General features: G+C 48.5%; 1 protein-coding gene across 1 annotated transcript in view; it reads left to right on the top strand.

Moving 5' to 3' along the window:
- PLEKHO2 (pleckstrin homology domain containing, family O member 2) overlaps positions 1-14,634 on the top strand; it is a 53,268-nt gene that overhangs the window by 25,596 nt on the left and 13,038 nt on the right. The window contains exons 2-3 of the mRNA XM_009321536.1: positions 5,002-5,154; positions 11,801-11,917. Of these exons, the coding sequence (XP_009319811.1) occupies positions 5,002-5,154; positions 11,801-11,917 (270 nt within the window). The remainder of the gene's footprint in view (positions 1-5,001; positions 5,155-11,800; positions 11,918-14,634) is intronic.

Genomic DNA, 14,634 nt, shown 5'->3' with positions numbered 1-14,634 from the left:
GGAGGCGGCAGGGGCAGCCCCAGCACGGGGGGCAGAAATGGAGACCCGGAGGATGGGGGTCCCTTTTCCCAAGCAGCCCCCCGTTGCCTTCTGCGCTGCCCCGGGTGCTTGGAGCTGCTGGCAGTCGCTGGGGCAGAGCATCCCGAGAGCTCTTTGGGTTTTGAAACTTTCTAACCGGGCCGGGTGAGGCTGACGGGCAAATGTTGGCGCTGCCGGAGGACGAGTGCTGGCAGACTCGGGCTTGTTCAATGCCACGCTTGCTCAGGCCACCTTGTGCTGACTCTTGCTGGGGTGTTGTGCTTCCGTACTGGAGCTGTGCCTCTGTCAGACCGCAAGCTTGGCCATGTCCACATGCCTAGCAGCCTTCCCCAAGTCTGTCCTCCTCCTCCGTGTCTGCCTGGGACGGGTTCTACTCAGAGGAGGGCAGTGGTGCTTCTCCTGCACGTGCAGGTTTTCATGTCCATGGGATCACACCCCAATAATCCATCCGCGGATTGATTAAGATGCCACAAATTTGTTAGCAAGTTAAACAGGTTGTTTTCTCCCCTCATCTGGCTGCCCAATTATTCCTGCTTCCTTTCCTTAAATGAGGTTTTGCTGCTCATGCACAAAGAAAGCTCCCGGTAGGGCAGACTGCCGGAGGACTTCAGGCTCTAGTACATGCGATGGCTGTAGCTGTGGCTTGTCTCTCCCCCTCTGCCCCCTGCCCCTTATTTCAGCTCCCAACATTTTGTGACAAGAATGAGAGCTTTTTTAAAACAGCAGGGTGATGACAAAGCAGCCCAAGTTGGTAGTGACTGAGAGTTGTTATTATCCGCTGGCATCCATGAAATAAGTCCACAGCCAAGAAACTGCTTCCAGCTGGTGTCCCTGCTCACCGGGCACCCGCCAGCCAAAGGGGCTTCGTGATGGCCTCTGGGGTTCGGGGGCAAGGAGTGCTGGCAGGGCTCCGGCTGCCCCACTGTCTCCCCAGTACCGACTGACCGGCTCACTGGACACTATTCATTAACGATAAATGAATCCTCCGGTGATTGCTTTCGGGAGGGAGCGTCAGATGCAGTTTCCCAAGTTCCACCTGGATCAGAGCAGTTTATTTCCAGTGAGACGGTTTTGCTCCTGCAGGTCAGGGAGAAGTGGAAGCGCTAACAGCCGGGCTTGGAAGATAACGTGGAAAAGGAGAAAAAGAGTGGAGGTCTGGAGATGCAGGTTGTCTCCTGGGAGGCATTCATCAGTGCCATGCTAGAGAGGAGTGTGCAATAAATGAGTTGCTTGCTTTAAATGAAGTTACTGTAACTGGGTAAGACGCTTCTGTGCACTATATGTAACTGGTAAGAGCACCACCGTGATTCAACTGTTGGGGTTTTTTTTTTGTTGGAAGACATGAAAAGTATGTGGGTTTGTGGGCCCTTAAAATACAGGGCCAGGGGAGGGAAAAAAATAACTGCCTGTTAAATAAAAAGCCATCCTGTCCCCCTGATTTGGCATCTCTGCTGAGCTGTGAAACGTGAGTCTAAACCAGGCTGGAAGAGTGAAACTCATGTTTCACTTCTAATGCCACCGTGATACAAATTGCAAAAATGGCTGGTATGGATTGGTTTTGGGAGTGATGCCTTTGGCATGAGCCAGCATCAGGATATCTCAGTTCTTCCTTTATTTACGCTGACTCTCTTGGCTGATGTCAGGGGGTTTCTTCTCATGGACTTACACCAGCGTCAGGAACGAATCCAGCCCAAGAACATCCCAGGAGGGATATCTTAGTATTTCTTGCGGAAGGAATACCCACATATAGCTGAGTTAACAACAGCAACTCATCTCTTTGTGCCGTGCTCTGGTTTTAGTTGTGGAATTGCAGGCAGAGAGTGCAGGATGGACACAAAGCCCTACTCTCGGTGCCCTTCCCTGGCCGACCTCCCCTCGCCAATTCAGGGCAGGGGTAGCATAAAAATAATCTGCAAAAATGTCAGGCACCATCTCCGAGACTCTTCTTGCTTTCACAGGAACAAACGGTCAAGTTGCATCATCTGGTTTTTTATGCCCTTAACCTGCAGGCGAGGGATTACAGCAACTGCACCCCCATCTTGTGACGTGCTGTGTGCGTGCAAGGCGGGAGCTGCTGATCCAGAGCCCGGGCAGCGCAGCAGCCCCCGGCACCCGCAGAGCACAGGATCACAGCCGTCACATCTATCTTGTAGCGGGGACTGGAGGAGGCACCAGGCAGCTCAGGCTCAGGTGACTCCTGCGCAGTGTCGGGGGCTGAGCCCTTTGCTCATGGCTGCTGTCATCTGCTGAGACCAGCACCCTCCATCTCATCTCGCTTTCCCTCTCCTGGGATGCTCAGCTGGGGTAGGCGGGGGCTCGGAGTCACAGGTCCTCTCTGCGGATGCTCCCAGATGCCGGCACAGCTGGGAAGTCCTGCCTGGTGTGGAGGGAACCCCATGCATGGCTCCTTCCAGGTGGGTGGCTCCAAACCAGGAGAGGGGGAACTGCAAGACCACCTTGCAATGCCGTGGAGTGGAGGTACCATCCCTGGAAGGCTGGAGAGCTGGCCAGCCCACGGGGAACAGGCAGCCTCACAGGCAGCGGAGGCTGCCAGACGAGCTCTGCCCTAGCCTTGCTGCTCTGCCGTGCGCAGAAGAACAGGCATGAGCCTGAACTCCAACAAAAACGGTTACTGGGGCAGATTGTTTTTTCAGAGGTAGATGTTAAGTGCTGTGTCTTCACAGGGAGTACTTTTATTTTAAAATCAGAGGAGACAGGGTAGTTTTCACTCTGCAGAGCACCAGGAGAGGCCACAGATAGGCATATTTGCCATGTGATTTCAGATAGCCTTTCTGCCAGGTGGGGAAAAAGAGCAGGAAAAATTCATCTGCAAAGCAAAAAAAACTTAAGAAGTAAAAACATTTTGGCAGCTGTTGGTCTGGAGTCACTCAAATAAACTCTTCGTACAGCTGCATCCATGCAAAACTGCTACGAGGGAGGTTAAAGTCCATGCCCAGTTATCTAAAAATGACATCAAAAGGGTGCTCGATCAGGAAACCAGCAGGTCTATATTTGTGCAGCAATTGATGTTTGCTGAAGTCGCAGATCACAACTGAATACAACTTCCTGGCAACCTAAAAAGTCAAGTTTAAAAAAAAACATGCAGTACCCCTTGTTTCCCGGAAAACTTTTTCATGCTCTGTCATCCTGTATTGTGGCCATTTCAAACACGGCTCAGTACAATCGAAATAACTTCTACAAAGGGCACCAAGGATGTTACAGATTTCCACCTGATTTTCTTTTAGGCGATACACGGTTTATCTGAGTTTCTTGTGCTTGGTCTGCACCTGAGCCTACCTGCAAAGCCAAGCCTCTTCCCAACCTTAGTGGTGATCGGGATAAATGTGGGTCCATGGGGTATTTAATCTGTTTTTCCTCTTTTTATGGGTGCAAGTTCCCTCTTCAGAGTAACAGCTCACCCTGATGGCAGCTGCTGTCCAAGGGCGTGTTCGTTGGGAGTCTGGTGCATGAAAACAGATTTATTAGCAAGGATCTCCTCCGAATTTTTGGAGCTCGTCTGTGCTCACTCACTCTGTCCTCACTCCCTTCTGGCCACAGGAGTGTCCAGCTCTGACTCCTTTCCATGCACATGAGATTTCCTCATGTTATGAAACGTGATGTCTGAGCTCCAGCCGCTCCAGTTTGTTTTGTTTGGGGTTTTTTTCCTATGAGAAAAGGCTTCATTCAGCAGCTAGCAAGGGCCATTTGGGGACGGTTGGGGCTCTGCCTTTGTTGTGCATCCTTGGTTTGTGCAAATGTGCTGCCTTTCTGCAGTGGGATTGCTGCTACTGCAGTCAGGGACGTGGAGGAAACCGACTCTGCGGGGACAGTAGGGTTCCTGGGAGGACGCTGGAGGATTTGGGGTTGGCCTCTCCTTACAAGTCACAAGGTTGGCGAGGTGTTGTGTAAGGGGATTTGGCTCAGTGAGGGATTCCTCTTGCCTTGCTCTGGGGAAAGAGGCTTACTGAGGGGTCCACGGGGTGTTGGGAGCAGCGGGGTGCTCTAAGGGAGGCAAATGGGGATCCTGCCTTTGCAAAGGCTCTTCCAGCCCCCTGGAGGGGAGGAAAACTCTCATCTTTAACTGAGTTTGCTGGTGAAGGCAGTCAGCTAATAAGCCTGGCTGCCCCTGCTCCGTGTCTTAGGTTTCCTGTCTCCATTTGATGAGAATATTGATATTGGATATTTCTGATGTTTTTTTTCAAAGCAGGGAAGTCACGCATCTCCTGGTTTTTACCAGGCCTGGGAAGCCAGCAGCCTCCCAGTGCAGGATGCTGGGGCTCCCCGTGCTGCTGCGGGCAGGTGAGAGCAGGCTGTGACAAACAGCAAGGGGCTAAAGGCAGGACAACAAAACCCTCACTCTTGGTGTTGCCTTCTCTGCTGGTCCTTCCTTCTGCCTACAAACCACCCAGGAGCCTGCCAGGAACATTTTAGTGCAGATGTGGTGAAGTCCTGGCCCTTGTGCTGTGGATTTGCCCACGGGAGTTGGTTTGGTGGTGATGACCAGGCGTAGGGACCTAGAGGAGAAGCTTACAGAAGTGGCTGTGGGCTGAAATATGAGCATTGGTACTAATGCCAGCAGGATCCGTCCCACTGGGGTTCATCAGAGAGCTGGAGGAGCAAAGTGGAGAGGAGGGTGCTTGTTTTCAAGGAGCACTTGGTGCATAGCGAGCAGGGAGTACCTCCACAGAGAGGGGAGCAGAGCCACTGGGGAAGCAGAGGAGCAAGGTGGACTTGCTGCCATCCTAACAGTGTCCCCAGGGGTGGCCAGGGTCCATATGCGCTCCCCAGTCCTGTGGCGGCTCTGGGGTGGCAGCTGGTTGAGTTTTCCTCCGGAAGATGCTAGTCTTTTCCCTTGTGATGTGGTGGGTGCTGAGGTCTTGTCTGGGCAGGCTTTCAGATGACTTTCATTAAATGAATGGAAAGTGCTTTTGACGTAATTCCTTCTCCCTTCTGTCCTTGCAGGATACAAAGGAAGAGGTCTCAGAGAAACCAAAATCTGCTCCAACTGCAGAGAAATATGGCTGGATTAAGAAAAGCAGTGGGGGGCTCCTGGGATTGTGGAAGGATCGTTACATCCAGCTACGGAAAACGCAGCTCGTGGTCTTTGAGGATGAGGTATGGTCACAGCTAACAGCCTTGAATGAGGGGCAGGATCAGGCCCTTGGTGACACACATTCCTGTGTTTTTCACTCTTCCCTCCAGCCCATTCCTTTCAAAAGATCTTCTCCAGTTATCTCCAGGAAGGGTAAATGCTATAAAGAAGAGACAACAGCTGCATTTTAGAGTATATTATATATTATAAATATTTTAGCCAGTAAATATTTTGACAGTGCTATTGCCAAAAAAAAAAAAAATGGGGGCAGGACATCCTGTGAGAAGGCGAACAGAGCAAAGCTTTGGGCAGAAGCAGGATATGTGCTATGCGTTTTTGGCGTTTAAAGGATAAAACTGGATTGTAGCAGGCTGTCTTCCCACCTGCCACTTGAGGGAACGGCAGGCAACCTTGCAGCTGTTTGGCACCCCTCAAGCAGCCCAAATTGTTGCTAGCCAAACTCTTCAGTGTTTCATTTAGCCACCGATGGACACAGGGTGAGATTGTGAGTGCTTGCTGTCCTCCTTAAGCAGGGACACAGTCTGGATTTGGCTCATCCTTTCTCTTTACTTGAGCCAGTACTGAGCGAAGGACCCCTGGGAGCCTTGTCCTGGACTTCCCTAGATAAATTGCATGCCTTAAGTTCATGGCCTCGTTTGGAGCTGTTTCCAGTCAAATGAGAAATAAGAGCCAAGCCAAATCTGTCCTGCATCTTCATGTGAGAAGAATGGAGAGTGCAGGGCTGGTCCTGCTGAGCTGCAAAGGTGGCTCTTTCCTGAGTCAGGCCCTCGGTTCCTGGGCTGGAAGGGGCTTCTGCAAGAGCAGAGTTTGCCCCAAAAGTTAGAAATTACAGTGCAGAGCACAAGCTACAACCCAGAGAAGTTTGAGATTAGGGGTGGGTAAGTCTAAGCCCTGCTGGTGTATGGTGGCTTGAAGTTCGTGTGTGCATCAGGATGGAGGAGCATTTCTCACTGCATGTCTGCACAAGGACGTGCCTGTGCGGTGTCTGACACAAGGGGATCTGGGTCATTTGTGGGCATCAGGATGATATAAAACCAAAATCATGTAAAGCTTTGTGCAGTGTGTCAAGGGAAGAAGAATGGGGAAATGTTTCAGCAGCTGCATTGCTGTGATGGTTTCAGGAACAACAGGACAGACAAATGAGTTTGGTTCTGTTTTTTTAAAAACATACTATTGCCTAATAAAGAAGATTTGCTTTAAACAGTTTAGGTTAAAGAGTATTACCTCCTCCCATACGCTGAACCCTCCTGCTCTTCCTGAATCCCAAAGCTTTCCGGAGGCGTTTGTTCTTCATTTTGAAATGTCATGAAGAGTGCAAGAATAATGAAATGAGAAGTTAATGTCAGGTGATGAGCAGCTTGGAAGGCAGGCAAAGCGGTGGGGGTTTCTCTTACGCAGAGAGATGCAGCCTGGTCCTGCAAACTGTTGACTCTTTGCAGATTGCTTCCCAGTGTCCCGGACACCTGTTGACCCCAGCTGAAGCTCCAGGAACTCGCAGATTCAAAATCTATAAACATGACGCAGGTTTTTTCAAAGGGCATGCCTTTAAAAACAAGATATATGGAGGCTCTCATTACCACAAGGGAAAAGGAGGCTTTTAAAGTAAGACTAATTTTCACAGATGTTCAGAAGAAGGAAAAATCCCAATCATTTAAAGGGTTATTTTATTATCTCAACAAGGAAAATGGCATTTGTAACAACCAGGCATAATGTTTTCTGGTAGCCTGCGGATTGTGGTAACATCCTGTAATAAATTGCATCTGTAAGCTACAGTAGCTACAAGGTCCCATTATTGTAAATAAGGGATCATGTTAATATCTATAGGCTATTAAACTGGCTTACAGTGAAGTCAAATGTCTTAGGAGAGGAAATTGCTACAAAATTATCTGGTAGCACAATAGGATAGCATGTGATTGTGCAGACTTACTACAGAGGAACTAAAGGAAATGGCAATTTTCTGCACTCAGGAGGGGTCCCGTTGCCACAGAATTGAGGCAGTTCATGTTTATTACTGTATTTATCTTCCTTTAACGTGAGTTAGGGCAGCGTTACCATCTCCATCTTGCAATTGGGGAACTAAGTTTTTGAGATGAGAAGGGCCTTGCCCAATTTCAAAGGAGAGTCTGTGGCGCAGCATGCTACGGTGGCTTTTATTTCTGGAGCTCAAGCTGCCGTTTTCCCCTGGACCTTCTCCACTTACCTGCCCTGCTTTGTGTGACCCTGAAGACAGACACAGCATCCCAGACTGTCATCAGACTGAAACATTTTAAAATGGGATTGTTCAGTGCTTGCTGAATTGGAGCCCTAGAAAAAGAAAGGAGATAAAGCCTCAGGCAACAGAAATACAAGCATCTTTCCATATGTATCCTAAGTTAGACCTAAATGGGTTAAATGGGAAGCAGGTCAGCTTCCATGTGGGAGGGCAGGTTTAGAGGCTGAGTATTTCAACTGGTCTGAACCCATCAGATTTCCAGGAACTGAGCTAGTGAATGTACGCTTGGTGCTTTCATCAGTCCCTCCTGTGTTGGAGCCCTTCACAAAGAGGTGCTAATATTGCCTTTAGCAGTGGTTTCATATGCAGGCACGCTTGTTTATGCAATTGCATGAGGCTGGCTGCACTTGTAGCTGAGGTTTGTGTGTGCAAAACAAGAGCAGAGGGGATGGCCAACACAAGATGTAGGCAATAACGTCGTACCGTGTCACCAGAAAGTACACTCTGAGCAGAGTGATCAATAGCAATCTCCTGGAATGTGCTCCTGACCTGCCCTGGGAGTGTGTTTCCCATATTGCATCTGTTAGTCAGGCTTTGGGTTTGGTTTAAAGCGGAGCTACTTCCCGAAGGCAAATGGCAAGTGGCTATTGTGTTACCTGGAGCAGATGGGGGGTGAAAGTCATCCCACCGGGCTTCAGGTTTCTTTCAGCAGATGTGAAATGAAAGGAGATGGATTTCTTATTATCTGCTGTGCCTCTATCTACAGCACCCCACATCTGTACCCTCACGTAAACTAAGAACCAAGCGGGCAGGTTATTTTCTAACGGGGTTTCTTGTCTTCTCTCTGCATATTCTTGCAAGAATAAAAATTACGCCTTGCAGAACCACAGAGAGCATCTGAAGAACAGGCAATCCTATGCAGAGAGGCTACACAGATCAATATCATCACTCCATGGATTAGAAAGTATCAGTCTTGGGTTTGGTTTCTTTTCCCTAAACAGTGCAGCTAGTGGTTAGAGTTGGTTTTTTGTTGTTTTGGTTTTTTTTTAAAGTGTATTATCTGACAGGGAAAAAACCTACTAGGTAGAGAGTCTTCCAGAGACCAAAGGATCCACTCAGCATTTAACAGTCGTGCAGTTAACATCTGCATTTTGCCCCTTGTAAAGTGATAGCGATGTATACCCAAAAGTGATTTATTAAAACGCTTTGAGATCCCCAGATGGAGAAGTAAATTATCATTTCAGGCAGTCTAGACATTGTACACTGAGGGTCACAGCCCATGAATGTGTGTCAGTGAAGGGGCCTTTGCTGGAAATTTCACCTTCATATAAATACAAATTTCAGTGGGTCTTTTTTCCCCTTTTTATCAACTTTTTGTTAAGGAGATTGTTTGCCAAGTGTGATTCTTTGGTTAAGCACATGCATTAATAATTTTAGGTGTTTAGTAATTTTCTTCTTAAGGGCCAAGCTTACAGACATATATGTTTAAGTCGCAGCGTCTGCTCCACAAATAGCTAATGGAATTAGTTTTCTGCGTTAAATCATGAATGTAGGGGGTTTTGTACCAGGATTTTAAGCATCTTATTGATTGTCCCTTACAGCAAGCAGCACAAAAGCAATTTAAAAAACAAGCCCTAAAATCCGTAGAGGAAAAGAGAAAGGTGGCCTGAAGGGAATTCCCTGCCTTGATTGGCAGCAAATGCAGCGCCATGGGACAACCTTGTGAGCTGTGTGCTGCAGGGAGGTGCAACCACCGAGTGACGACTCAACCTTTGTGTCTCAGAACGATGTAAAAGGATTGCTTTAACTTCTTTGGGACACTAGAGACCAAATGGAGTGGGAGCTTGTCCAGAACACGTGTCTTAAACCCATGTGTTGGGGCAGGCCTCTGGAAACGACCTTGTCTCTCTGTGTGATGCTGAGTATCCTCCAGGTCCCAGGAGGTTGAAGGGACCTGGAGACCTGCAGCAGGGTCGGGTCTTTCGGTCTTTTAGTGGTGCAGGACAAACATAAAGGATCTCTTTGTGACCCAGGTAGGCTAACAGAGAGGGGATGGCCACGTGCCAAGGGTAAAACAGAAACAAAAGCCCCATTCTGGCGCTCCCTGAACTCAGATGCTTTTCCTTTGCCCTCAGACATGGAGTTTTCTTATCTCTCTGGATGCTTTCTTCCCCGCCCTCCCTGAAGAGGATAACTTACTTGAGAAGTTCAGGTCTTTGAAATGAAGGAGCCATAGCTTGCACAGTCAAGCCACTGCCCCTGGGAGGCAGGGTCCTGCATGTCCCCATCCTTGCTGCCCTTGTTCCCTGGCCAGGCCAGAGTCCCCCAAGCCTCCCCAAGGAGGAGAGGGGCAGCTGGATGCCAAAAGGCAATGTCATGGCAAAAACACAGCTCTCCACCCTGCCAAGTCCTTCTTGTCCCCCAGCTCGGTGCCACACTGTTCTTAGGAAGTGGAGGACGGCTTGCATGGCATCAGAGGGAAGGTTACCTTCCAAGAGGCAGGAAGGATGGCATGGACAAGGAGGGTGACACTGGGCCACTGGGCTCTGCTGCGGACAGAGCTACTCTTGAGAGCGGGGAGGGTGGGCAGGAGCCTTCATGCTGGTCTCCAGTCGGAGCGCTGCCAAGCTGCCTACATCCTGAACCCGGCAAACTTTCACGTCGGAGCTGGTAACCACACCGGCTGTGTGGCAGTGCTGTGATGTGGGCAGTCGTCCACCAAAGGCCAGGATGAGATCACCCATCCCTGAGGCATGTATTCCTGACCTCACCCTTCTCTGTCGCTTATTGGCCACTGAAGGGTTCTTATTTCCATCCCTGTCCTTTTGCAGTGACATTGCAATACCAGGATTGCAGTAGGAGCCTTGTGCCTTCAAAGGGCTCAGTAACATCAGCAGGATTTTATCCGCTAGGTTTTAGGTTTGGGCAGGATTAATCTCCTCCTCCTAGTATACATTTTCCCAGTTCTCTCGTCATGTTCACCTACTCAGTGTTAAATGAAATAAACAGTAATGTCATTAAAATAATAAACCTAAATTAGATCCAGACATCCCTCAGTGGCTCCGAACTTGCTCTGCGTACCGGCATTGGCTCTGCCGGGCCCCCATCCCCAGATAGGAGGGCTAAAAAAACCTAAACACATCCTGAGCTCTGCACAGCGACTTAAATGTCAAGTGGTAACGGGAGGAAATTCCCCACAGCCCACTTCCCTCTGAACTCTCCATTCCCTGCCTCCAGCCACGCAGCAGCTTCCTGGCTACGACACGCTTCCTCATCCCACACCCCCTCTCCGCTACAGGAATTGCTAAATACAAACTCATACGGGTACGAGGAGCTGCCTTGGGAGCGGAGCCTGAGCTGGGGATGGTCACGGCCAGCGGTTTTAATTTAGGATGGTAATAGAGAGGTTCATGAGGCATGCTGACTCTAGCACTTTACCGGCAAGAACTGCTCTGCGATTCTCACTGCTTATTTGTGTAATACTTAGGAAAAGGGAGCTTTGGTCTCTTCTGGGCTACTGAGACATGAAGAATATTATCTGCCCAGCGTTACGCTGTGATTCCTATTAGGGATGGTGCTCCGCAGCTGAACTGAGCCACGTACCACGTGTGGAATTTTAGTTATGTTACTGGGAGAAATGAGCCAAGATCGCGGCCAGCAGTCATCAGTGGAGATACACCAGAGATAAATACTCCCCACTGAGACGCTGGCCCTGAGAGTTTTGCTGGCTGTACAGGACCATATTTCCAATCCTAAGCATTTTGACAGCTCAGAGTGTGGCTGCAACAGGAGCGTGTCCCAGTCACACGTGGGTCCCACTGACCTTGCTGAGGCTTGGCATGGCGGCAGGGCTTGCCTTTTAGCTCTGCTCTGCTTTGGACTTCCTGGGGGGCTGCTTGGACCGTCATGATGCTTGCGTCGTCTTCCCTGTGAAAAAGCAGAATAACATCTCCTGCATTCATTGTGGCGAGGAGGCAGTGACACCACGTGAAGGAGAAGCCTGGGGAGCGCTCTGAGATCATGCCAGGAAGGTTTATAAAAGTGCATCATGTTATTTGTCCTTCCTATGCTGGGGCTGACAGCACATTCTCAACCTGTGGCTGGGGCAGGATGATGGGCAAAGACCTTCCCGCCTTGTTTCTGGCTGCAGATCCCTGGATGAGGCCAACAGAGATGGCAGAGGCTGGTGTTACTGTCCACATGTTATTTGCTCAGCCACTGTGGACTACTAGCCACAAATCGGCCTGCAGCTTGAAGACTAGGGTGTTTTCTTAGTGAGATGTCAGCCTGATTTATGGGGGCTTGCTGTCTGCACACAGGTTATTTTTAAGGCAGAAGAGCTTTTAGACAGATGCAAGGGGAAGACACGCGGAGTTTGATGGTATATGATTGATTTCAGTGCCTCCTATTCATAATGTTTCATTCCCTCTCTGCAGGACGAACAGAAGTGCATAGAAACAGTGGAACTGGAGAGTTATGACAAGTGCCAGGAACTGCGTGCGCTACTAAAAAAGAAAAACCGTTTCATTTTAATCCGCTCCCCGGGTAAGAAGGTAGGATGGCCTTTCTCATCACCCTCAAGTCTGCAGACTCCAAAATGAGTTCCCAGGCAGCTGCGCCCAGAGCAGATGAAAGGCGCTGAGATTTAGCTCTTTGGCAGCTGAGAGAAGCGACCTATAGCTGTGAATGGTCTACAGTGTGTAAGGAGGAAGGCTACTGTCTTGTAGACTTCATTCTTGTGGTGGGGAAAGGGTCTTCCTGCAACTCAACTTCTTCCTCTTGATATTTTTCCTGCCTTATCATTTTCTTTCTTCCAGTACTCCGTGAGCAGTGGAGTATGACCATTCCCTGTGGTTCCCCCATGTGCACTGGGTGAGGAAGTGTCCCTGTCCCAGCTGCACATGCTGTAGCTTTGCCTAAGTTCCAGCAAAATCAATGATCCCGATCCATGTACTGAGACAGTTCCTGGAGTTGGAACCATTGATCTGAGAAACTCCAGTGCAAAGCTACTTGCAGCCGAACAGTTCCTAGGAGAAAAGATTTATTTTGCAGAATTCATAAAACTCTACATCTTTAGTGTCCTGCGCAGCATCTGGTTAGATCCAGAACCTAACAACCAGGCTGGTGTTGCAAAGAAGTTACGCATCCATCTGGGCACTGACTGTATGCAAGGACATGCTTGACTTACTTACTTCCTATGTAGGTTCATCATCACTACACACCTTTGGAAGTTCTTAGTTCCTACTTACATGCTATCCATTTCAGCATCTTTATAGGCTAGGATGCTTTTGTTGTTGCTGTGAGGTATTGCATTTTGACTTACATTCTAATTTAAATGTGATTTTATTGGCATCAGAGATCTTATTAAATCCCCGCACGCAAATCTGAGAGGTTGTGAGGGACAAAACATATTCATTTCCATAAGAATGTGAATAGGCAAAAATACCAACGTGCCTGCATTCCCTCATCTCCATTTTGTTTAAATAAATGGAGATTGTTTAGTCCTTGTTGTCATTGTTGCTTATTCTTTCACTCCAGTCACTTAGTGTTTATTCGTATAATAAGACCCCAGCTGAGTTCAGAGCATCATTGTGCTAAACTTCATTCAAAACAACAAAACAAGGACTGTCCTGCCCCAAAACACATGGACCAGGGTGGGGGTGGAGAGAGAAGGTGAATGATGTTCGTTTTGCAAGTAGGCGCAGTCTGTGTTGGGGAGAAAAGTGATATTAAGCACCATGCACCAAAGTGATAGCCTGGAAATTTGCACCCTGGGCTGGTGAGCTCCTGCTCCGCCCCGGATCCCAGAGCAGTGAAGCTCTCCAGTCTGAGTGGAGGTTTAGTGTTTGGTTTGTAACTTGATTAATCAGAAATAATGTCAATTTTAGATTGAAAGTGGCTAACCCTGGCGGGTTTGGTGTGTTTTCTAGGGGGTGGCTCAATAACTACAAGTGCACTCCTACTCCCAGGGAGGCGAAATAAAAGCCTGTGTGCTCAGAGAAGGGCAGCATAGTAGGAATTATTATTATCTGCAAGTATGTTACTTGGAGAGGCGAAGTGTGTAATAGCTGTGTATGTCTCTGCACTGCTGCATGAATCAACACAGGGTGTGAGACCTGTTCCTCAACCTTTCCTTTCTTGCTAGGAGAAAGATATGCCCAAACTCTGCCCCGAAAGGGTAACTTCATCCTTTTGGCATGTTGGCAAGTTTACAGCTCCCCTGTTTTTCATGCCACTGATTAAGTGGAGACCTAGATAGAGGCTACTTTTTATAAGGCTCTTTTGGTGAAAGGAAGGGCTTTTATAAATGAAAAGTCCCCTGTTTGTAGCTCCCCTCCCACCCTCCTTTTGGCTGGGAATCTGGTGAGGGTGTTGACACACAACATACTTTGGCAGATGTTAGAACAGGCTTCAGTTAGGAGGCCAATGTACACAACTGTCCTTCTTCTGTTTTGAAATTGCAGCTGTGGCGATATATATCAGCTAAACATTTTCCATTTGGGAGGCTTGCTGCCATCCACAGTTTAAAATCACCCTGTGAGCTGCGTTGCCAAGCCCTGCCAGATCTTGCTAGGGGTTTTTTGCCCTCTTCTGAGCGCAATGCTGAGAAATGCAGAAAGCCAGTGAGTTTGTGGGACTTATGAACAAGCTAGGAAAGGCCATTTCTGTTTCAGTGCACAAATAGGAGTTTCCCTGTTGAATACAGGGAGCCCAGGTTAGCTGTAGGAGAATCCTAGTTTGAGTCTTGGACGGGATATTCTTGAAGAGCAGAGGACATGAATCAGTCAGTTAAAACTACTCAGCAGCTAGAGTTGCACCCAAATGAATAAGTTGCCTTGCTAAACTGTGGTCTTTGATGGACGTACCCAGATTCTGCTTGCCCTGTTCACAAGGATGACATTTTTGTTAAGCTGTGACAATATGAGCATATCACACGTCTGCACTGGAATAGAACTGAAAGCAAGCACTGCCCCCTGAGCTTCGATTCTTCAGCAAAGGAAGCTGGAAGTATGCAAAAGAGCTGTTCTGCTTAGAAGTCTCAAATGCAGCAATTCCACCTGCAGCAATTAAATGAAAACTGTTGGATGCAGAGAGCTGAGTTTGTAAGAAAGGGCAGTAGCCTTGGCCTGGAGACTTTAAAATGTACTCACGATGCAAAAAGCAGTGTAAATGATGCTTGGTGTAAACTGCCTAGAAACTAGAGATTGGCACAAGTCTGGTATTCAGTGGGTCTGAAAGCCTTCAGCTGCAGGGAAGTCTTAAGAATGGG

This window comes from Pygoscelis adeliae, unplaced genomic scaffold, assembly GCF_000699105.1.
Source record: "Pygoscelis adeliae isolate BGI_AS28 unplaced genomic scaffold, ASM69910v1 Scaffold13, whole genome shotgun sequence".
Taxonomy (NCBI): domain Eukaryota; kingdom Metazoa; phylum Chordata; class Aves; order Sphenisciformes; family Spheniscidae; genus Pygoscelis; species Pygoscelis adeliae.
Note: the sequence above shows the minus strand (reverse complement) of the source record. Positions and strands in the feature narration are given on the sequence as shown.